General features: G+C 42.9%; 1 protein-coding gene and 1 pseudogene across 1 annotated transcript; both read right to left on the bottom strand.

The window, feature by feature from the left end:
• The window catches only part of LOC142204380 (NACHT, LRR and PYD domains-containing protein 12-like), a 997,553-nt pseudogene that overhangs the window by 617,611 nt on the left and 354,154 nt on the right, over positions 1-25,788 (bottom strand).
• On the bottom strand, positions 7,567-16,811 carry TM4SF5 (transmembrane 4 L six family member 5). Its single transcript, XM_075275972.1, has 5 exons — positions 16,588-16,811; positions 16,264-16,344; positions 14,506-14,660; positions 12,374-12,560; positions 7,567-7,677 (listed from the first exon to the last, which is right to left on the bottom strand). The coding sequence occupies exons 1-5, from the start codon at positions 16,756-16,758 to the stop codon at positions 7,666-7,668; spliced, it is 606 nt and encodes a 201-aa protein (XP_075132073.1). The 5' UTR covers positions 16,759-16,811; the 3' UTR covers positions 7,567-7,665.

The raw sequence follows: 25,788 nt of genomic DNA, 5'->3' as shown, positions 1-25,788 counted from the left end.
TGCTCCTATGTACAAGAATATAACTACTATAATACTACCTCCTATGTACAAGAATATAACTACTATAATACTACTCCTATGTACAAGAATATAACTACTATAATACTACTCCTATAGATAAGAATATAACTACTATAATACTACTCCTATGTACAAGAATATAACTACTATAATACTGCTCCTATAGATAAGAATATAACTACTATAATACTACTCCTATGTACAAGAATATAACTACTATAATACTACTCCTATGTACAAGAATATAACTACTATAATACTACTCCTATGTACAAGAATATAACTACTATAATACTGCTCCTATGTACAAGAATATAACTACTATAATACTACTCCTATGTACAAGAATATAACTACTATAATACTGCTCCTATGTACAAGAATATAACTACTATAATACTACCTCCTATGTACAAGAATAAAACTACTATAATACTACCTCCTATGTACAAGAATATAACTACTATAATACTACTCCTATGTACAAGAATATAACTACTATAATACTGCTCCTATGTACAAGAATATAACTACTATAATACTACTCCTATGTACAAGAATATAACTACTATAATACTGCTCCTATGTACAAGAATATAACTACTATAATACTGCTCCTATGTACAAGAATATAACTACTATAATACTACTCCTATGTACAAGAATATAACTACTATAATACTGCCTCCTATGTACAAGAATATAACTACTATAATACTACTCCTATGTACAAGAATATAACTACTATAATACTACTCCTATGTACAAGAATATAACTACTATAATACTGCTCCTATGTACAAGAATATAACTACTATAATACTACTCCTATGTACAAGAATATAACTACTATAATACTGCTCCTATATACAAGAATATAACTACTATAATACTAACCCTATGTACAAGAATATAACTACTATAATACTGCTCCTATGTACAAGAATATAACTACTATAATACTGCTCCTATGTACAAGAATATAACTACTATAATACTGTCCCCTATGTACAAGAATATAACTACTATAATACTACTCCTATGTACAAGAATATAACTACTATAATACTACTCCTATGTACAAGAATATAACTACTATAATACTGCTCCTATGTACAAGAATATAACGACTATAATACTGCTCCTATGTACAAGAATATAACTACTATAATACTACTCCTATGTACAAGAATATAACTACTATAATACTGCTCCTATATACAAGAATATAACTACTATAATACTAACCCTATGTACAAGAATATAACTACTATAATACTGCTCCTATGTACAAGAATATAACTACTATAATACTGCTCCTATGTACAAGAATATAACTACTATAATACTACTCCTATGTACAAGAATATAACTACTATAATACTGCTCCTATGTACAAGAATATAACTACTATAATACTACTCCTATGTACAAGAATATAACTACTATAATACTACTCCTATGTACAAGAATATAACTACTATAATACTGCTCCTATGTACAAGAATATAACTACTATAATACTACTCCTATGTACAAGAATATAACTACTATAATACTGCTCCTATATACAAGAATATAACTACTATAATACTAACCCTATGTACAAGAATATAACTACTATAATACTACTCCTATGTACAAGAATATAACTACTATAATACTGCTCCTATGTACAAGAATATAACTACTATAATACTACTCCTATGTACAAGAATATAACTATTATAATACTGCTCCTATGTACAAGAATATAACTACTATAATACTACTCCTATGTACAAGAATATAACTACTATAATACTACTCCTATGTACAAGAATATAACTACTATAATACTGCTCCTATATACAAGAATATAACTACTATAATACTACTCCTATGTACAAGAATATAACTACTATAATACTACTCCTATGTACAAGAATATAACTACTATAATACTACTCCTATGTACAAGAATATAACTACTATAATACTACCTCCTATGTACAAGAATATAACTACTATAATACTACATCCTATGTACAAGAATATAACTACTATAATACTGTATATTCTGTAATGTTATAGTAAGTCATGTGACCGGGGGATGTTTGGCCGCTATACATTAGTCAGTGTGTAACCTGTGTTGCTGAGCTTACATTTTTGGTAACGTTCCCTGTCGCCTTCAGCATTGTGTTGTGCAAGGAGAATAAAGGACGATTCTTTGTGAAGTGTGATTGAGAAACCAGAATTGGGAGAGAAGTTGTGAAAACAAGAACACAAGTTTTTGCATAAAGTTTAAGGACTTCACTAATGGGTTTCCTGCTGATCCATGACTGGGGCTTTGTTTTTGTATATGGTGGCTGCATCTAGGATGGGTGCAAGAAAACAAATGCTTGGCTTGCTGCCAGAAGACAGAAGACAGCTCCCCAAGGTCACCACGCAGGACCGGGAGTAGCTGACTATATATGGCACTGCTTAAACTTTTTCTGTTTGATTGAGATATACCATACCAATCAGGAATGAATATTGAAACTTACATTGTTGTTATATCACTTCCTTTCTCTGATACTAAAGCGCGTCAACGCACTCAACAGGCAAACAGCACAGTGCAGAAATTCTCTCTCCCCCCACTCCTATGATTTTACTGCCTGTGTGTGATTAGATCTAACATGACTTTCTTGCACTTCTCCTCCTCCTATTATTACATAGTTGTATTGCACCGTTGCTCCAGTAGTGAATGGACCTTCTGCTATGGATCATGCAGATAAGACAAGCATCTCAGCTTCAACACATCCCAAAATGGCCGTTCAGATGAGTTAAAAACCAAACATTTTGGAACATTTAGGCCCAGTCCATCCCTACTTGTATCAGTTCTTGTATCGCAGTTGTCAAAATGTGATTTCAGTGGCCATCGATGTGTGACTGTACCTGGAGGACCATCACATAGATATCTGTTTGTTTGGTTTTTTTGCTGTTTTTCATCTCGGACTTTCGAACCATCTGATATCTGTCACTGTCCCCGGGTCACCTCGGTGTTTACAGACTAGAAATCTGCTGATCTGTCCCCGGCTGTTGAAATCTATATAGAAAAGTTTAATTCGAAAGGTCGTTCATCCAAAAACTTTAATAATTTGTGACCCAAAAATGTACAAAAAGTTGTGTGCCAAAGCTTAGCTGCTATATTTTGGGTCAGTAGGGTTTGGATAAGTCACTGGGTTTTCCCAGAAGTTCATTAGAATTTTTGTTTCTGACAGGTCGGAGTTTGTGAAGTTTTTGAAAAAATTTTCCTTCCCTCTTCTAACCTTGGAAATTTGTAATCATTCAGAGGGCTATTCACGTTATGACATGTACAGAGTATTTTGGGGTGGGGGTGATCCAATCACCCACCCCAAATACTGTATTTCTGTCCCTGATCATAGACATGTCCGACGTGGGGACCTTTGATCCGTGTCCGCGCCAGAGGTTACACAATGTGCACATAGCTGGCTACAGAACACAACAATCTGATCAAAAACATTCATGGCGGATCCAACAGGTGCAAACTTACAGACAATGACTTTTTTTGTGTGTTGAACTGCTTATTTTGAGAAAATTGGGGGAAAAAAAACCTAACAAATTTTTGTTTTTCCTTTGTAATTTAATAAAAATGTTAATATGATTTGGTGGGAGAGACATTGGATTATTGGGGCTTACACCGGTCACTTCAACGGAGATCCATGGTGCCATCTTCCTCTTCACTCCACGTCACTTGCCACAGTTGTAGGGTTTGGGGGAAGGATCCAGGTCCCCTCGCCATCCAAGGGGGTCATAACAGTCAAAAAGTCATTGGGGAGGTTTATGAAGACTGGCATGGTCTTCCCCTTATGACCCCTTTTTGAGTTAGGGGTGTGGTCAGGCCCAGAACCTGAAGTTTTTGACTTTCTTAGGCCAGAAAACCGATGTAGATTAGATCTAGCAGGCATGCGCAGTCGGCTTTGCCCTAGGCCCGAGGCCTAGAAGTTTGAAAGCCAACCCCTGGAAGAAGACGCATGAAGAGCCCGTTCCTGAAGAAGATGGAGGCGGCACTGGAGAGTTCTCTCGCAGCATTGGAGACACCCACAGTGCTGCGAGAGAACTCATTTGCGTACAGGAGAAAACTGGGATTTCTACGGAACGGCGGTGCAGTCCCACTAAAAGAGCAAATGTATCTTTAGGGTTAGACTAATGTCTTAGGATGGGGTTTCCAAAAGGTCTATGTTCTTCTTTCCCCTAGGGTTAAAGGGTTGTCCCATCACAAGGATTCTATCTATACTGCTTGTTAATGTGGATGTAAGACTTTTCCTAAATACATTATTTCAGTAAATCTGCTTTGTTTGTCCACTATCTTACTTTATTCTTTTTTTTTTTTTTTTTGACTAGTTTACCCTTTGGGGGGAAGGGGCCGCCAATACAGACCCGGCATCCGCTTTAATAGAGAGGCAGATGTTGGGGAGTGTAGACGCCGGCACGGCTGCCTGCAACATCGCTATGCTCCTGCCCTGCATGAAGCCAGCAGCGGCAGGAGCGATGCTGCTATTCCGGGAGGGGGGGGGGGGGGGCGGAGGAGCGGAATAGCAGCATCGCTCCTGCCGCTGCTGGCTTCATGCAGGGCAGGAGCATAGCGATGTTGCAGGCACCTGTGTGGCGTCTAACCCTCCCCGGCATCCGCCTCTCTATTACAGTGGATGCCGAGTCAGTATTGGCATTGTGAAGGCTGGGGAATTGACTGGTCTCACCATCTATGAGCACGCACGCAGGGCCAGCGGCATAGAAGCGATGTCATCTCGCCACTGGCTTTGCATATGTAACCCCACCCACCAATGATGCAACAAAGCAGGAAGAAAGAAGATTTTACAGCAGCGAAGACTGGTGAGTATGCGACGTGGGAATACCCATTTAAGGGATTGTAGGTAAGGAAAGTGTTAATGGAGGAATCCAGAGTGACAACCTTTGGCGAGAGTGACTTTGGCTGGCAGGTGACCCTTATTTATGGTACGTAGCCAGCTGGGACTTAAAGGGATTCTGCCATTAAAATCAAATTTTTTCTCGTTATCACATAGGAATAGCCTTAAGAAAGGCTATTCGTCTCCTACCTTTAGAGGTCTTCTGTGCACCGCCGTTCCATAGAAATCCCAGTTTTCGTTGGTATGCAAATGAGATCTCTCGCAGCACTGGGGGCGGTCCCCAGCGCTCAAACAGCACAGGGGCCGCCTCCAATGTTGTAAGAGAACTCTCCAGTGCCACCTCCATCTTCTTCAGGAATGGGCTCTTCACACATCTTCTTCCGGCACTGGCTTCAAACTTCAAGGCCTCAGGCAACCGACTGCGCATGCCTGCCAACTTACAATACTGTGTAAGCGGCCATTTTCTTGGCTTTGCCCTAGGCCTGAGGCCTAGAAGTTTGAAAGCCAACCCCTGGAAGAAGAGGCATGAACAGCCCGTTCCTGAAGAAGATGGAGGCGGCACTGGAGGGTTCTCTCGCAGCATTGGAGACGCCCACAGTGCTGCGAGAGAACTCAGTTGCATACCGAAGAAAACGGGATTTCTATGGAACGGCGGCACAGAGAAGATATCTAAAGGTAGGAGATGAATCGCCTTTCTTTAGGCTATTCTTACACGTTAGCGATAAAAATATCGATTTTAATGGTAGAATCCCTTTAACCATTTATGGCCCACTTCTATAATTTCATGGCGTCATGTGATGTCATTACGGGGTCAGTAACCTGAAGTTGTCCCCTCCCTTCACATTACCTCTCAGATGTAGTCGTAGTCAGACTGTGATTGGTCTGCAGCTCCGTGTAATATAACAGGTGAGTGGACGTACAGACGGGGTGCCACCTTATAACACACATCACATACATGACATCAATGAACAGAATCTTTTTTTCCCCACAATTACAAATCTTTATTTACAATGTCCCTGTAAACACAGCATCGCGGGTCATCTCCTCCGATCACCGCCATATTATAACCTACAATATATTGGGTACTATTCCGTTATCGGGCCAGCAGAGCTGTTCAGCACTAGTATCGGGACAGCAGCAAGCAAGGCCGCATACCCGCATCGCAGTACAGTTCCGGACAGCATCGCGCATCGCAGATGAGTTTGGGACAGCATCGGGTTCAGCAGCATTCACACACACACACAGCTAATTGTAAGTGGATATACTTTATTTCGTAATTGCCGGCAGAGATGCTCAGCACTAGTTATCGGGACAGCAGCAGCATCGTAGTGAGAGAAATGGACGTGCCGGGCTGGTCCGATGCTGACAGAAAAATTGGGCGCCAAATTAGTGTGTTCGTAGTTGTAGTCACAGTACTCACCATTGTTTCAGTCACAGTTCTCAGCAGTTTTGTCAGATGGATTACACGCTGTGGGATTTACCTGCAGATGAAAAATCAGCAATTGAACTGTTCCAAGCCAATGGTCTGATCCATAAGAGCCGGTTTTGTGTTCGTAACCACCAGATGAAAATGTGTTTTTTGGCCAAAGCATCTCCAAAATGGCGGTGCAGCAAACGTCCGTGTGACGAAAAAAAGGGTGTGAGATCGCAAACTTGGTTTGCCAACTCACGCATTCCTTTTCTTACGGCTGCCCGTTTCATTTATTGTTGGTGCCAAGAGCTGACATCCGTAGAGTTTTGTGAACAGCAATTGAAGATGAATCACAACACCTTCGTAGATTGGAATAATTACCTCCGCGAAGTGTGTACAAGTGCCTTAATATCCCGACCTTCTACAAAAATAGGAGGCCTAAACAAAGTGGTTGAGGTGGATGAAAGCCTTTTTACAAAAAGGAAAAACAACAGCGGCCGGGTTCTGCCACCACAATGGATCTTTGGAGGATTGTGCCGTGAGACTAAGGAGTGTTTTGTTGTTGCAGTCCCAGAAAGATCAGCTACAACATTGATAGCTTCTATTAAAGCCAACGTGGCAGATGGGAGTATAATATACTCTGATTGCTGGAAGGGGTATAATACTACAGACTTAAAAGCTGCTGGCTACGACCATTTAACAGTGAACCACAAGTACAATTTTGTTGACCCAAACACTCAGTGCCACACGCAAAATGTGGAACGTTTGTGGGGAAGTGCTAAATGGCGCAATAAAAGACAGCGCGGAACAGCCCGCCAGCATCTGGAGTCATACTTAGCCGAATTTATGTGGCGACAAAATCATTCCAAAGAAACAATGTTCACAGATTTGTTAAAAGAGATCGCTAATTTCATGCCTCCTGTTTAAGACAAGTTATATAACACAGCCCGACACGTCCATTTCTCTCACTACGATGCTGCTGCTGTCCCGATAACTAGTGCTGAGCATCTCTGCCGGCAATTACGAAATAAAGTATATCCACTTACAATTAGCTGTGTGTGTGTGTGAATGCTGCTGAACCCGATGCTGTCCCAAACTCATCTGCGATGCGCGATGCTGTCCGGAACTGTACTGCGATGCGGGTATGCGGCCTTGCTTGCTGCTGTCCCGATACTAGTGCTGAACAGCTCTGCTGGCCCGATAACGGAATAGTACCATATATTGTTTCCCTTACAAAAATTTCCAGTCTTCACAGTTTTATTGGAGTTATTCATTCAGCCGGCCGTCCGCGGGGTCTCAACCGTGAGAAAACAAGGGGCGGCTTCACGCTTCATTCTACGGAGAGAAGGAAAGGTTAGAGATGGCGGGAAGATTTATCATATAGTCAGTCCCTACGTCTGGAAAATACAGGCTGTGGTTATATAGAGGTAGTAACTACGCTACAATACCAGAGGGCGATACAGGAGAAGCTACTGAGTGACGCTACATGGAATCAGAGACTGTCACTACTTACATTAGACCACTAGAGGGCACTACACTTACATCCCAACTTTCAAAGAACAAAAAGAGGGACAAGATGTGTGGCAGGCTATGGGCGGTGCGGCAAATTTAGTTTGCTTCTGTAGGCGTCTAATCCTGGACCACCCCAGCAAATCCCTATTGTCGGCTCTTCACACACCTCCGACGTCAGCGCACGGAACCCCCTAAATTGTAAACCCATCTTATCCGCTCCTGCCCCTCCCCCTGTCCTGTCCGGTGTGTTATGGAACACTTGCTCCACATGTAATAAACTAGACTACATCCATGACCTCTTCATTCTTAATGAATTTACATTTCTCGGTCTCACAGAAACATGGCTGATCCCCTCAGACACCACCTCCCCCGCCGCCCTCTCCTATGGAGGTCTGCAATTCTCACATATTCCCCGCCCCAACAATAAACTTGGTGGAGGTGTAGGCGTCTTCCAGTCAACCAATTGCTCCTTCGCCCCAATCCAACCACTACCTGCCCTCACCCTCCCCTCCCCTCCTTTGCAGTGCACTGTGTCTGTATCTACTCACCCTCCAACCTCCAACTGGCTGTCATATATCGACCGCCGGGACCTACCGCCGCCTTCATCCACCACTTCACCACCTGGCTCACACACTTCCTATCTACACACACCCCACCACGATCATAGGTGATTTCAACATCCCCATTAACACAGACCACCCTTCCGCTTCCAGCCTCCTGTCCCTCACCGCCTCCTTTAGTCTCTCCCAATGGTCCTCCTCTGTCACCCACATAAAAGGGGGCACATGCTAGACCTCATATTCACCCGCCTTGGCTCCATAAGTGACCTCTCTAACTCTCCATCCACGCTCTCGGAACCTCAACCGCCTTGACACCTGCACGCTCTCAGACTCTCTCCTACCACTCGCTGACATATCCTCACTCCAGCCCTTGATTCTGTGGCCCCCTACACATACACCAGAGCCCGACCAATCAATAGGTAACCCTGGCACACTGACCTGACTAAAAAACTGAGACGTGCCTCGCGGGTTGCAGAACGCCTCTGGAAGAAAAGCCACTCCCAGGAGAATTTCCTCAGGTACAAAGAAGCAGTTCTCTCATTTAAGAACGCACTCTCCTCTGCAAAGCAGGTCTACTTCACCACACTCATATCTGCACTCTCTCGCAACCCCAAACAGCTATTCACCACCTTCACCTCCGTCCTCCCGCCCCCCCTCCGACATCACTTATCTCAGCTGACGACTTTGCCGCTTACTTTAAAACTAAAATTGCCTCCATCAGAGACAGTCTCGCCCTACTCCCCCGACAACCCCTCTACCCAAATACTTACTGCTCCTCATCCCTGACCTGTTTCTCCTCCATCACTGATGAAAAACTCTCCTCCCTAATCTCCAAATCCCACCTCACCTCCTGCGTGCTCGACCCGATCCAGTCACATCTCATCCCCAAACTCGCTGAAGTCATTACTCCAGCCCTAACCCATCTCTTCAACCTATCCCTAACCAATGGATCCTTCCCCTCAGCCAGTCCCTCCACTGACTACCCGTTGCCCAGCGAATAGTATTCAAGTTACTAACATTGTCATACAAAGCCATCCACAACCTGTCCCCTCCATATATCTCTCTGACCTCATCTCCCGCTACCTGCCCACACGTAACCTCAGATCCTCCAATGACCTCCTACTCCGCTCTGCTCTCATCCGCTCCTCACACAACCGTCTCCAAGACTTCTCCCGTGCATCCCCCATACTCTGAAACTCCTTACCAAGACACATAAGACTGATCCCCACAATCACAAGAAGGCCCTGAAGACTCACCTATTCAGGAAGGCCTACACCCCCCCAATAACACTATCACCGCACCGCCATCTGTACAGTCTCCCCCTCTCCTTCTGTCTCTACCCCCTTCCCTCATAGATTGTAAGCCCTCGCGGGCAGGACCCTTTACCCCACTGTGCCAGTCAGTCATTGTCAGTATTATATCTCTACCTGTATATTCTGTGTATTGTATGTAACCCCCAAATGTAAAGCACCATGGAATTAATATAATAATATAAAGCAGCATGGAATTAATATAATAATGTACAGCACCATGGGATTAATATAATAATGTACAGAACACCATGGGATTAATATAATAATGTACAGAACACCATGGGAGTAATATAATAATGTACAGCACCATGGAATGAATATAATAATGTACAGCACCATGGAATTAATATAATATTGTACAGAACACCATGGAATGAATATAATAATGTACAGCACCATGGAAGTAATATAATAATGTACAGAACACCATGGGATTAATATAATAATGTACAGCACCATGGGATTAATATAATAATGTACAGCACCATGGAATTAATATAATAATGTACAGAACACCATGGGAGTAATATAATAATGTACAGCACCATGGAATTAATATAATAATGTACAGCACCATGGAATTAATATAATAATGTACAGCACCATGGAATTAATATAATATTGTACAGAACACCATGGAATGAATATAATAATGTACAGCACCATGGAAGTAATATAATAATGTACAGCACCATGGAATTAATATAATAATGTACAGCACCATGGAATTAATATAATAATGTACAGCACCATGGAATTAATATAATAATGTACAGCACCATGGAATTAATATAATAATGTACAGCACCATGGAATTAATATAATATTGTACAGAACACCATGGAATGAATATAATAATGTACAGCACCATGGAAGTAATATAATAATGTACAGCACCATGGAATTAATATAATAATGTACAGAACACCATGGGATTAATATAATAATGTACAGCACCATGGGATTAATATAATAATGTACATCACCATGGAATTAATATAATAACGTGCAGCACCATGGAATTAATATAATAATGTACAGCACCATGGGATTAATATAATAATGTACAGAGCACCATGGGATTAATATAATAATGTACAGCACCATGGAATTAATATAATAATGTACAGCACCATGGGATTAATATAATAATGTACAGAGCACCATGGAATTAATATAATAATGTCCAGCACCATGGGATTAATATAATAATGTACAGCACCATGGAATTTATATAATAATGTACAGCACCATGGAATTAATATAATAATGTACAGAGCACCATGGAATTAATATAATAATGTACAGCGCCATGGAATTAATATAATAATGTCCAGCACCATGAAATTAATATAATAATGTACAGCACCATGGGAGTAATATAATAATGTACAGCACCATGGAATTAATATAATAATGTCCAGCACCATGGGATTAATATAATAATGTACAGCACCATGGAATTTATATAATAATGTACAGCACCATGGAATTAATATAATAATGTACAGAGCACCATGGAATTAATATAATAATGTACAGCGCCATGGAATTAATATAATAATGTCCAGCACCATGAAATTAATATAATAATGTACAGAGCACCATGGGAGTAATATAATAATGTACAGAGCACCATGGAATTAATCTAATAATGTACAGAGCACCATGGAATTAATATAATAATGTACAGCACCATGGAATTAATATAATAATGTACAGAGCACCATGGGAGTAATATAATAATGTACAGAGCACCATGGGATTAATATAATAATGTACAGCACCATGGGATTAATATAATAATGTACAGCACCATGGGATTAATATAATAATGTACAGAACCATGGAATTAATATAATAATGTACAGCAACATGGGATTAATATAATAATGTACAGCGCCATGGAATTAATATAATATTGTACAGCACCATGGGATTAATATAATAATGTACAGAACCATGGAATTAATATAATAATGTACAGCAACATGGGATTAATATAATAATGTACAGCACCATGGGATTAATATAATAATGTACAGAGCACCATGGGATTAATATAATAATGTACAGAGCACCATGGGAGTAATATAATAATGTACAGCACCATGGGAGTAATATAATAATGTACAGCACCATGGAATTAATATAATAATGTACAGCGCCATGGGATTAATATAATAATGTACAGCACCATGGAATTAATATAATAATGTACAGCGCCATGGGATTAATATAATAATGTACAGCACCATGGGATTAATATAATAATGTACAGCACCATGGAATTAATATAATAATGTACAGCGCCATGGGATTAATATAATAATGTACAGCACCATGGGATTAATATAATAATGTACAGCGCCATGGGATTAATATAATAATGTACAGCACCATGGATATAATATAATAATGTACAGCACCATGGAATTAATATAATAATGTACAGAGCACCATGGGATTAATATAATAATGTACAGAACCATGGAATTAATGGTGCTATATAAATAAATAATCATCATCATCTAATGTGAGAGTACTAAGAGTCAGAGACTGTCACTATTCCGGTATATATAGTGATCTGGACTCTGAAGATGCTGAGGACTTCTTGCATTGAGGTGACCATGTTGTTATAATTACCTTTCCTTTCTTCCTGCAGTCTCCGCATATTACTCCAATGAGACTGTTAATAAGTTGCGAGGCGCAGAGGACGAACTCCAGAGCTCCGATACCCAGCAAAATGGAGAACAAAACAATGTGCCAGAGTACGATCTTGGGGGGCTGTACGCAGAGGTCCCACGATGCCTGATTGGTCAGGTAACTTTCACTGGTAAGAAAGCAAAGAGGAATTCTTAAAACTTTGATAGAACCAGGAGTCTCCCATCCCCCCTGTAGGACATACAATGATGTACAGTAATATGGGGGATGGACCGTACATTATAGACTATGGCGGTTCACCATAATCTGTGACATCACAGGCCACGTTCTGATCTTGTTTTTTGGTAACCAGGGATGATCAAGCCATTGGACGGCTGTTTCGAATAGTGTTGGCTCATCTCTAATTACCACTAAGATGTGATCTGCCGGGGTCAGCTGAGGGGAGGTTTTAACTGTGAAAGTAGACTTTAGTTGGTGGATTTTGCCAATGTCAGGGCAGTTCAATGACCATCTCAAGTCTACCAGATGTTCTTAGATCTTTAACTTCGAGAAGATCTGGGAGGTAACCAATGGGGTTCTACCAAAGATTTACAGTATCAGACCATTTGACAGATGAAACACACCTCAGAAGGTCTTGAACGTGGAGCATTGGCAGAATGATTGGCCACCTGACTGTTTTATTGGGTCTATTACATTTCACCACTCTCGAGAGTCCGATGCCTTGGGATAACCTTTGATTCGTCTCTGTTTTTCAAGTTTCACATCTAAAGTCTCCACCTCAAGAACATCTTTTGTGTCTTCTCTTTCCTCAACCCCATGTCTACAAAAATCCTAGTCCATGCCCTTGTTATTTCCTGCCTAGACTACTGCCTGGCCTTGCAGCCCCCTCTAGTCTACCTGTAGCTCTGCTGCTCAGTTATTCCGCCACTCCCCTCACCGTTCATCTGTCTCTCCATTCTCTCTTCACTGGCTGCCCATTGGCCAACAAATGTAATTCCAGATATTAGTTGCGACCACCCGTCCCCTCCATATATTTTTGACCTCAACTCCCGCTACCTTCTCACATGTAATCTTTATTCCGCCCAGGACCTCCGTCTTTGTTCTGCTCTGATTCAGTCTTCACAAAACCACCTCCAAAACATTTTCCATGCATCCTTCATGCTCTGAAACTCACTACCAAGATCTATAAGACTGCCCTCTACAATTGCAACCTGAAGACCCATCACTTTAGAATATCATACAACAATCAACAACCCTGTTGCCCCTACACCACCCTATGAGTAACTCTTTCCCTATTGTGTCTACCTGTCTACCCTTATGGATTGTAAGCCCCTTCGGGCAGGGTTCTCTTTCCTACTTGTACCAGGGCCAATTATTTTGTCCCCGTTCCCCAGATCTGTGCCTCCATACAATTCTGGGAAGAATATGCAAATCCCGCATCATTGCAGCAAAGGCTTGTGGGAAAGTCGGGCATAATGTTCAAGGGAGCTTCCCCTAGAGGGCAGCAAACAGAGGTACTGTTTCCCTATTTACATCTTGGGAAACAGATTTGCATATTTTTCCCATAATCCCCCACATTGGAGCTAAAATGGCTTTTTGTAAGACTCCACACACCTAACAAGATGGGCTCTCCTCAAGGAGTGCTATTATCCCCATAATCCATACAATCCTGTCAATGAACCCTACAGACAATTCTTTCTTCCTCATGGCTTAGCTTTATCTATGTGTCGTCAGCTGTGAGATCTTATATAGACAGTGGACGCCTTTCAAAAAGTTTCCAATGAGGAGCGACGTAAGGTCTCCAGAGATAATTTCTAGATCTGAATACTTACGCCCATGCAAAAATTTCTTAGTTTTTCCCTTTGTAATAAATTTTCAACAATTTCTAAAATAATCTCATTACAGGGTGCAGATTGATGGGGGAAGGGGGTGGGGATTTTACTTCTTCATCTTAATAGAAGGCCTCAACGGAATGTGAAAAAGTGAAAGTCTGAAGACTTTCCAAATACATTGTATGTAAACTCCTTCACCGCAGAATTACTGGTGGTCTAAAAATAATAAGAGCATTAGGATTATTTCAATGCAGAGTTGGGTATATTGATGACGTTTCTTACTTCAAGCCCTTTAGGTGGTAGCCCCATTGTGCGTCTTTGCCGCTGAGATCATTCAGGTTGCACACAGGCCCATCAGACAATGCTGTTCCTGATACAACTACACAGTAAAAGCTTCCCAGTCCTCCAAATATTGAAGATATGAGTGACCGTAACATCTGAGACAAGACGAGAAAGGCGTGAAAAAGGAAAGCGTAATAAGACATCACAGACCACTACTATAGTATCATGTGGTTGCAGTTCTTCTGAAAGTTCTGGGTCTTCTAACATTTGGACCTCCCAGGTCAATCGGGAACCAAAAGAAATACATATGGTGAATGGAGGGAGCAATCCCAGATATTAACAAGTTGGCCAGCATGGTAGAGTAATCTACGGAAATAACTTTATTGACTCCAATTATGTAAGGCATTTTGGGGTGTTGGTACACCTCTTCTTCAGATGGAATGTACTTCATATCTATTGGGTGCACCCTCCATTCAACTTTTTACCTGGTTTATTTGCTATAGCCTTAGGGTCTGCTCACTCAGAGATTTTTGGCAGTGGATTTTGAGGCAGAATCCCCCTCAAAATCCACTACCAAAAACATCTCCCATTGACTTCAATGGGAGCCGCTAGCTAGTGGAAAAAAGAAGCGAACTGCCCTATCTTCCGTGGTTGACTCATCTGCGGCGCGAGGCTCCTTCCCAATTAGGCCCATTCATTGCACTGCAGTGGCAACCCGTCACGGCTAGCTGTGCAGATTGTTCACACGCAGAATGCAAATTCCACCGTGTGAACATACCCTTAGAGGTGCCATCTATTACTCAAGCATCCCAAAAGTAGAAAGGCCCCCAATCTTTTGAGCCAGAGCCTCAGAAGAGTCAGACAAGTGGCCTTCCCTCACCATGTCCATGTCCAATTTCTGTTCAGGAAGACACCTAAACATTCTTCAGAGCTCAGAGTATTAGGTTAGTACTAGGTACCCAACTATAAAGTTGGGTTTGGTTCCCCAAGCGTGAGAACCAAGGTGGAGCGGCGTGAGGAGTTCAATATCTATACTCGACCCTTCAGAGGGACATAAGAGCATCAAATCCTATGACAAACACCCACAATGCAGTTAGAAAATACTCTGTTGTGTGTTTGTTGGAGGATTTCTTAAGCATAATGAATCTCATGAGGGTCCCCATTTGTAATCTCGTTTGGCCTGTTCTTTTATCATCTATTATCTGTCGCCATCATTGCCCTTTGGAACCTTCATCCATTATCATCACCATAGGGTTCTTCATTTATCGGTCAGTTCCGCTTTCCTTGTATTTCTCGTTTCCTCCTTTATGTGCTTCATATTATTGCTTTTGGGACTGTCCACCATTCAGCCCTTATGTAAATCCCGGGAGCCATTGTTGGTCCCCCAGGAAAGGCGAGTGCTATAGATGAAGTCCAAATATAAGGTCAAGTTTTCAGTCACTATATAGACCAGCATCAGTGTACACAAAAGCATATATGATTTATCGATAACCCCCCATAAGCAACAAGTACTACATTTGATCTTTTTAATTTTTAGTAGACCATAGTAGCCTTCAAATCTGGATGTCTTCTGCTGGACCATTATAGTGTTAGAGCCTGGAGCCACCAGAGGAGGCTGTGGTCCTCTGGTAGGTGAAGGTGGCTTATCTTGGTGATCCACCTGTCCATAGTAGACCAGCCTAAACCCAGTTCTATGAGTTGCCCCATTAACCATGGCCATTTTCAACATAGTCCATATAAAGAATCCACAAGACTTACCCGGCACCTATTTCCACAGCATCCTTCACCGCAGCAGCCTTTACCACCGGCACGTATAGCATTGCATGACGGGCACAGCATCTATAGAAAGAGAACATAGCCTTAAACACCTGCAAAGCCAAATGACCATCTTCTGCCATATCTCTTTTCCGTAGAGTCTAGCTGTAAGGGGTTGAGGTCAGATTAATGAATGTCTTCTTCAGTTTTAGTCCTGGACTAACCCAATAAGGAAGACAAGGAACCGAATTTCCAATTTCCCAATTAATATTTCCATTAGGTCAACTTCTTAAGTCCTTTGCCTCTAAAATATCAAGAAATACTCACAAAAAGACCACTACCCAGAAGACCAGCCATGAGCCAGACCTGGGTAGCAAGATGGTCGGTCCATTTGGTTTCACCATTAGGAAACATCAGCAGGAGGTTAGCGATCATGCAAATAAAAGCCATGGGCAGGAGTGAGAGCCCCACAAAGCGGGAACATTTCCCCGTACACATCCTGGCAAACCCCGGGACAGGAGATCTGATGTTGCTTCTGTGAGAGCCAAGTGTGTCTGCTCTACTGAATCATAATTGTTGGTTTAGTGATAAGGAGATGGTCAAAGTTCATTGGCACTGGTGACAGGCCGGGGATGGGACCAGAGAAGAGGGTGAGGTAGGAGGAAGAGGAGGGAGGAAGGGATACATGAGCGAAGAATCAAATGACCCTGGAGATCAAGACCACAAAATGCAAATAAGCAATGGTTAAGCCCATGTTGTTGGTTTATGGATGATGTCACCCTCGAGTCCATGATGAGAGGACACGGACATATACTAGAATTGTGTAATTATCTATCCTCACATTGTATTGGGGGATTCAGACCTGACACATCTTTCAAACCGGAAGTCAAGCCATGACCCCATCCTAAACTGGGGACAGAGACCACAAATTCCAAGTAATATGGAATATCCTATAAACAACGGGACATAGAGTTAGAATTACAGAACCTGTCCATTGTCGTTTCATGAAGGCCCCATCCCCAGTATCTTAAATACAATTGAATCCTCAGTAGATGTTCAGAAGGTCCTGCCTTGGGATTTGGGTTCTTCAAGAAAAACTCATTGTGAACTTACCCTAAATGTGTCACGTGCTGCCACTCATATCTCGATTCTTATACTGAGTTGTTCCTATTTCCTTTGGCTGGTCAGTAGTGTCCTGGCAGTAACTGGTTTGGTGGTCTGGTGTGGTCTGATCTCTATGTGGATTCTTCTCCGTGGTGAGCTCTTCACAAGCTACCTTGGTAGCCTTCACATAATATAATGATCCTTCAGTGGCCCCCATAGAATAAAAAGTCCCCTACATAATATATTGTCCCCTCAGTGGCCTCCACGTAATAAAATGTCGTGGTGGATTAGCTCCTCACACTAAATAGCAATCGTTTCATTATTTTCCCATTAGGTGGTCTCCCCCAGACATAACGTGTTCACGTCTTGAGAAGGGGGCACTGTAAGTAGGGACAGCAACATGCACTTAAGGAGTTAAACTCTATAGATACTGAGTGCACCCCATATATACCCTCTCAAACTGAGGTTTGGACATCTCTGGCCCTATGACTACAACCACCAGAAAATGGATCCCACCTAAGCTGATGATCGGGAAGAAGGTCCACTCTAATGAAGGAGACTTCAGACCACAGCAGGAGGAACCCTTCTGGAGAACTGGGCTTTTCTACCAGTTTCAACTTTGGATTACACCCCCAAAACTGCATCCTGGAAGTCTCTATCTAGCCATGACCTAAGCATTCTAGCCCCCCAACGACATCATTGCCTCATCGACATGAAATGATGGAGGGAAGACGGCAATGTCACCCATATTTACAAGTGTCCGACTGTCAACCGTGAGATAAGCGAATGCTATCACATCTTGGAATATACCTTCTTATCAGACCTGAAACTGGGAGAATCCCATATAGAGAAGGATCTGGGTTTACCTGTAGATCATAGGCTAGATAAGCGCACACTGTCAGTCAGCTGCTTCTAAAGCCTTGTAGAGTAGAATTTTAGTCTACGCTGATCCAGTATTTTCCCTCTTTGGGGACATTGGTTCATGCTCTATCCTTTTGTTTTGACTTTCCTCAGGATCAATATGAGAAAACAAAGTTATAAAGTTTGGCCCTACCCATTGACCCTCCTCTACGTCCTCTCCCATCTCTTAGTTGAACTTGGTGAACATATGGTGATCAGACGTCCTAGCAATGGAGTTGTGTAACCCTTATCATGTTAGAGTTTGGACTAATAAAGCCATTAAACTATAAATATCCTGAATTATCTGATCAGGAACAAGCGATGGGACCTCTGCCCTTGGTGTGCCGAGAGCGAGCGTGCAAGTAATGGAGCAGAAGATATATCATAATCCCAAGGCCTGTCCGATATTACAGGTTCTTATGGAGGAGGTCATGGGACATAAGGAAGACTAGTTCATTACTATAAGTAGACCATAGGACGGGATCTCAGATTCTTCCTCTGCCCCATCCAAATGGAAGAGACTTTCAATCAATCAGGGCCCATTGGCTTCTGAGAAGATCCATATCTTACTCACCAAACGTTGATATCTGGAGATAACACAAGGCATTTTCTGACCCAAAAAAATGGTATCATATATTCATGTTAGGATGAAAACAAGACCCAAAAGGTAACAGGTATGAAAAACAAGATTCTGTCTTTGGCCAGTAGAAGAAGTCACGTTTCCAAAGTCATAAGCATCACTGGTTATGACCTTCAGCCCACTAGCTGACGAGATCTTCTCCAGAGGTTTTCCTTCAGAAGAAGTCACATTTTGGATCCATTGGATGTAGTTTGACACAACGACGTAGACACCTGGTTTCTTAGGTTCACCACAGCCTCTGCCCCAGCTGACGATGCCAACCTGGTACCAGGTCTTGCTGGTGAAGGACCTACAGACCAAAGGTCCTCCACTGTCACCCTAAGAAATGGAACAACGGAAAGAAAGTTAGTGTCTAAAATATTGGTAGGAAAATATGTTCATCGATGAAGATTGGCCTCCATGCTGGTCATACAGTTGCATGAAAAAGTAAGTGAACCCTTTGGAATTACTTGAATTTCTGCCCCGAGACTTGGCCATTCCAAAATATGGAGTTCCTTTCAACAATTCTTTAGTTATTTTTTAGGGTTGAGCTGATCTTGAGATTTCAGGAACGATTTTAAAATCCGATTTCCGATCATTTTCCAGCCGATCCCGATCGTGAAATTTGCTCAATCGCCAATCGGGATCCGATTTTTCCTGATCCCGATTGCTCAACCCTAATTGTATATTATATAGACAGTAGGGTTGAGCCAATCTGGAGATTTCAAAATCCGATTTCCGATCATTTTCCAGCTGATCCCGATCATGAAATTTGCTTGACTGCCGATCAGGATCCGATCTTTCCGCTCAACCCTAGTTATTTTCCTTGTGTGCCTCGGGTCTTTGTCTTGTTCCATCTCCCACCTTCTCTTCAGTTGGAGGCCATGGAATCCTACACTTTATTCTTCCACAAAAAGTTTTGTTACACCTTTTGTAATAATTGCTCCCTTGCTGATCATAAGGCCGGAAACCAATGTGCAACCGCAACATCATCTTGCTTTTCATTTGCGGTGAGTTTTTGGCGTTGTAGTATTGGACATGTTTTTTTCTTCCAATCCTAGTGTTGTACATTTGTGCCAAAAATTCACACTTTGGTCTCATCTGTCCATAAAACATTATCCAAGAAGCAACAGCGATCCTCCAGTGGATTTGAGCAGACAGGAGATGGGCAGACATTAGTGTGTAACCGATACTGTCCAAAAAACAACGTGGCCCATCTCATCAGGCGATTGTTGCCCCGGTGGGATCTACAGGGTCCTTCCAGTTTTGTGCAGTGTTTTTCTCGTAGTGGACACATCAACAGAAGTTTTGCCATTTGCTGTTGGGATTTGTCACTGTATTTAGGATCGTCTGTAACCAAGCGATGTGTGCCTTTATTTAATGGGCAAAGCACTTCCCATCTCAGGTGTCACATAAGTGTTTATTGCTTGCTCTGGCCATGCAGCTTTGTGCGTAAACTGTGCGTCAGGTGTCTCTATGTGGGCCAGGCCATGTTATTAGTAATCTAGGTAAGGGTTCACTTATTTTTCTCAGATACCCTAATTGCTTGCACGCCCTGATGTCAAAGCACCTCATGTGACCTCTGTGGCCTGGGAGCTGACGTCATCGCTCAGAAGGCCAGGAGAAAAGACCAGAAGCCACAGTAGATCTCTAGAGGAGTATGAGCTGTCTCTTTGAAGAGAACCCAGAGTATAAAGCAGCAGCTGCCTGGCATTGGTTTCTAGACTTCAATCTAAAATTCCTAAATACTTTTCAGTGTCAGACTAAACAAACTCTAAGAATCCAATAATCCTTCCATTTCCATTCTTCCATACAATATACATACCTCCCATCCGTCCCGATTTCCGCAGGACAGTCACGATTTGGGTGACATGTCCCGCGGTCCCGGTTGGAGGGAGGTAAGTCCCGATTTCAACTCAGATCTGCGTCCAGAGGACGCAGATCTGAGTTGAACACATATGCGACTGAAGCAAGGAGCTGACACAGGTAAGCTCCTCGCTTCGCACCTCTCTCGCTGACACATACGTGGCTGAAGCGAGGAGATGACTTGTATCAGCTCCTCGCTTCACCGGCTACTGGCTTGTAGACGCGATGTGATGATCTCGTCTACAAGCCAGTAGCCGGCGGCAGCGGCGAAGCGAGGAACTGACACAGGTCAGCTCCTCACTTCAGCCGCATATGTGTCAGCGAGAGAGTCGCGCAGAGAGCTGCGAGGGAGCGGAGGAGAAGGTAAGTGTAATGTGGAGGTGGAACGTGAATCTGGGGGCAGATGAAGGAGAGGACGGCATGACACTGGGGGCAGATGAAGGAGGGGACGGCATGACACTGGGGGCAGATGAAGGAGGGGACGGCATGACACTGGGGGCAGAGATGTGGGGACATGAATCTGGGGGCAGAGATGGAGGGACATGAATCTGGGGGCAGAGATGGAAGGGGGACATGAAACTGGGGGCAGATGAAGGGTGTATATGAAACGGGGAGAGATAGAGGGGGGACATCATTTACGGGTGACTGTAGGAGGATTATACTGTGTGAGGGCACATGAAAAATTAACGAGTGGGCAGAGTCAACACAAAAGTGGGCGGGGCTGAATTTGCCACACATTTTGTCCCTCTTTCGGTTCTTCAAAAGTTGGAAGGTATGCAATATGTACAATCCTAGGTCACCTGACAAGCATCCTTTCCTCCCTCGGAGACTCCAGCGCACAGCATGTTTTTGGTCAGTGACCGAATCCAGTCCAGGCATTGATGTATACTATACAGTAAAATCTTCACATTCTTCAAAACGCTGGGGAAATACGTCTGGCCTGGAAAGAGAAAAGCACAAAAATAAAAAATGTGACACCTCCCACTTGTCTAGCTTCCAGTGTGTGGACATCACCCGTCCTACGGGGCTATGACATGGACTATCAGGAATCCATAGGTTAACCCTTTCCCTGATGCCCACATCTCTATACGTCCTCCCAGGGTGGCACTTTTCTAGCCGAAGACGTATCTAATACTCATCCTTACTACTAATGCCGATCTCTCAGGATCGGTTAGGGCTATGAAGATGAGCCTGGATCCATTTCAGAGAAGAGGATCTCATCTTTACAACAATACCATTGTATCATGACACTATAGCATTACAAACCAGGAGCAATTGGCTGTTGAATTAGAATTTTTGAGCAATTTTTACTTGCAATCTCTGTTTGCAGCAAAGTTGCATGAAGGTGGTTGTAGAATTGAAACATTAAGTTGTGTTTTTATATATGGTATGCTATGCAATCTCAAAAAAGTTAGATTTTGGTATCACAGTCACAGTTTGGTAGGTGCAGTATAGCTTTTTAATATATTATTGAATAAAAGCAAAATCCTGCCGTTCTTCTGTATCAGTGTTTTTGGGAGCCCAAGCTCTTGTTGTAGTTGATGATTGCGGTATATATAGTATATATACACATGGTCTACATTTTAATCTATTATTTTATGTGTGTTTTGTGTCTGAATGTGATTGAATAGGAGTTTTAGGTACAAATATGTGTTTTTTTTCAAAAAATTGTGTTTGTCACAAAGTTGCATGAAGGTGGATGTGGCTATTGATGACCCATTGAGACATATGTCATCTTCAGGTTCTCTACGTTCAAAAAAAAAATAAAATAGGGTTTAGGGGTTCACTTACTTTTCATGGTGTGTAATCCCTACATTTTATAGGATGGTACTTTTTTTTTTTTTTTAACATTTCCAGCTTCAAAGCAGATTTTTGTTCCTTCCAGTTCTGGTGATTTTCTGAGGACACACGCATGCGGGCGCAGGCCATAGTGATATGAATGAGCTCTGCACATGTTGAACTCTTGTTTTTAGGAGACCTGGTGCAGACCTTTTTGTTTGGTTACCACTTTTAGTACCTAATATACATTTATTTGCATTTTTTTTTTTTTTTTAAATAAAACATTCACTTTAAATCAAAATTGAATGAAGGTGCCTGTTTGTATACAGTACCAAGTGGCATTCTGACAATGCTGCAGGTGTCTACTTTAAGAAAAAATATAGGTAAAGGGGGGGTTAGTATAATCGCTGGAGAGCGCTGCTCAGATGTGGCTTACCGGAGACGGTGGTCCCCCACCCTGCCACATAGCATGTTTTCCACGCGGCAGGTTGGAACGCCGTTCCAGGTGGCAGGCAGATGGGGACAGTTTCCCTGTTGAAATACAAAGCTGAAGCCAAGAGCAGCAGAGCGAGGTCATTGTCAGCAGTCGTCTGGGAGTACCGAGGATGCTTAATGATTTTCTTTACAAGGTCGGTCCCATAGTCCAGCTCTGTGTGTCCAACCAAGACCTGCAACTTCTTCGCTCTGGAGATGAAAGATAATCAAGACTCTCATCAAAGGGTATTCCCGAAACTTCCTATGTCTCCCTTCTAGAGTAGACTCTTAGTCCATATATTATGTATAGGGTTGAGCGATCGTGTTCGGAAAAGATCAGATTCCGATCGGCGATCGAGAAAATTTCACGATCGCGATTGGAATTCTGAACACGATCTTTTTAGGTGGGATCGAGATCGGTGATTATTTCCAACAATGCATTGCTACTGGCCAAGCACTGTGGGAAAAGCTAACAATGTTAGCCTTCACACTGAGTATACGCTCCACTCATTCTGAGCGGAGCGTATACTCAGTGTGAAGGCTCCGCTGCGGTTTCATAGGAATGAATGGAAGCAGCCGGCACACAGCTTTAACCTCCTGCGCGCTGGCTGCGTCTATTCATTCTAATGGGAGACTAAACTAACATCTCTAGTAGCTACTTACCTGCAGAGATGGCTGGTCCGGTGCCCGGTGTTCTCGCTCTTCTTCACCTCACTGCCCCCGCCTCCCAGGTTAGTGTTAAAGAGCTAGGAAGAAGGTGGGGCTTGTGGCTTAGGAGAGTGTGGGCGGGGAGATGTGATGTCTCCCCTCCCAGTTCCCGCCCACACCGTCCTAACCTGGGAGGTAGGGGGCAGCGAGGCGAAGAAGAACGAGAACACCGGAGCAGCCATCTCTGCAGGTAAGTGGACACCAGGGGGGACGAAGTAGCCAGAGGATTAAAAAAAAAAAAAAAAAAAAAAAAAAAAAAAACACTCACTACACAGCGTGGATTCTAACAATTAAAGCGCTCAGTTGTTAGATTCCATGCTGTATAGTGAATAGTATTGCTTTTAAAATCCGTTCTCAGATTAGTAAAAATATCCCATTGACTTGCATTGGGATCGAGATCAGGTTCGAATGAAAAATGATCGGAAATCGGATTTCAAAATCGATCCTGAAAAGTCAAGATCGGCTCAACCCTAATTATGTACCGAAGACTCATGAGGGATGGACTCACGGGAGATCCGTAACGCAGTGGGCAGCTGTCAGTATCCACCAATGACTTATGACGGAGCCACCACAGAAGTGAGCCTCGTTGACCTGTAGACTAACCATCCAGGGCCACTCTCCGGGCAGGGAGTCTGCACCACCAATGATCCTGCTCTTTATGATCGAGCTCGTATGCCTCGAAGCCATCGGCTGGTCATAATTCTCCCTAAAGCCACAGAAAACTGAGAAGAACACAAGTGAGAAGAAAATGGAACTGGCAAGAGGAACAAACATCAGTGGGACACCAAGAACCTCAACTTAATGTAGACCCCTGTGATCTAGTGTTGGGGGGTATATTCTCATTCTCCAAGTGAATGACAAGGCTAGACTTCAACGGTCTACTTTAAGACCCCGTAGTTTTAAGAACTGCCTCAACTTATGCAATGCCCTAACAAAACTACAGGGGCCTAAATGCTCCCATCAAGCTCCCGCTGGTAGAGGTCACACTTTACCATGCAGCCCCCAGACCTCCATTATTTGGACTCCTTGGTTGGGATTTTTTGGTGACTGCAATTGCGCCCACTTGTTCAACTCAATTATTGGGTATTGGATGGTGTCCCAAAAATGTTGAGTCACGCCTAACTGAATTCCTGTGCCAACCCAAGAGCTGAGGGCTCCCTTGGTGGGAATTGGAAAGGGTCTCCAAACAAATCCATGGCTCAGCCGAGCCCACTCAGTGCTCCGAAACTTTAACAACAGGAAACATCACTGGTTTTATACCAGAGGTTGTGGTCTTCACCTTACCTTTACTCCTGGTTCCCAGTACAGGACCTCTAGTACCCGGCGTCGAGAGAAGAACCAGAGCGAAAGTCCAAGACTTCGCAATGAGACCTGTTAAACAAAACTGGATGTTGTTATTCAGGACTCTTCAGTGCTCTCGAAGTGACTGCCCATAGCTCAGTGGTCAAGGTCCACCATTGCCAAAATATATTCTCCTCAGCTTCAAGGACAGAAGTGACCAGGGCCAGGGCATAGTCTTCTTAGTCCCCATAAAATCAAATGACTTGCATCGTCTTCTCACCACTGGTCTGAAGAGAATATCAAGTTCCTTCCTGCTTCCCTATCAGTTTCTTGGCACACTGTAGGACGGGAAGGATGGTCCTGGGCCTGCCACCACTAGAAGACATCTCCCAGCCTTTTCCCACCAATTGAGATCCAATTCTGCCCACCCACCGAAGAATCTTGCTAGTGAACACCATCAAACCCATGCTAGCACAATGAAGGTGTTTCCGTGGGGAGGAGTTACGCAAGCATTGTGGTGGGATTCTGTTTAAAAATGAAAGAAAACACTTAAAGGGGGGCCTTACACCACCTTCAGCATCTCCAACTCTTTGCACCATTCAATAGGTGTCATTTCGCTGATTTCGGCGCAGTTGGAATTTTTTCTCTAGCCCCCACCATTCCCAGCAATAATTTCTGTTACTTTCAGAACAGTTATGCTCCCTACTGTTTGGTGGGCGGTCCTAGACTCCATGAGGAAGTAAAGGACCCGCCCACCAGGCAGCTGAAAATAACAGCGACGATTACTCAGGAACAGA

The sequence above is a fragment of the Leptodactylus fuscus genome, chromosome 5 (assembly GCF_031893055.1).
Source record: "Leptodactylus fuscus isolate aLepFus1 chromosome 5, aLepFus1.hap2, whole genome shotgun sequence".
NCBI classification, from domain to species: Eukaryota; Metazoa; Chordata; class Amphibia; order Anura; family Leptodactylidae; genus Leptodactylus; species Leptodactylus fuscus.
This window is presented reverse-complemented; position numbering and strand designations above follow the sequence as displayed.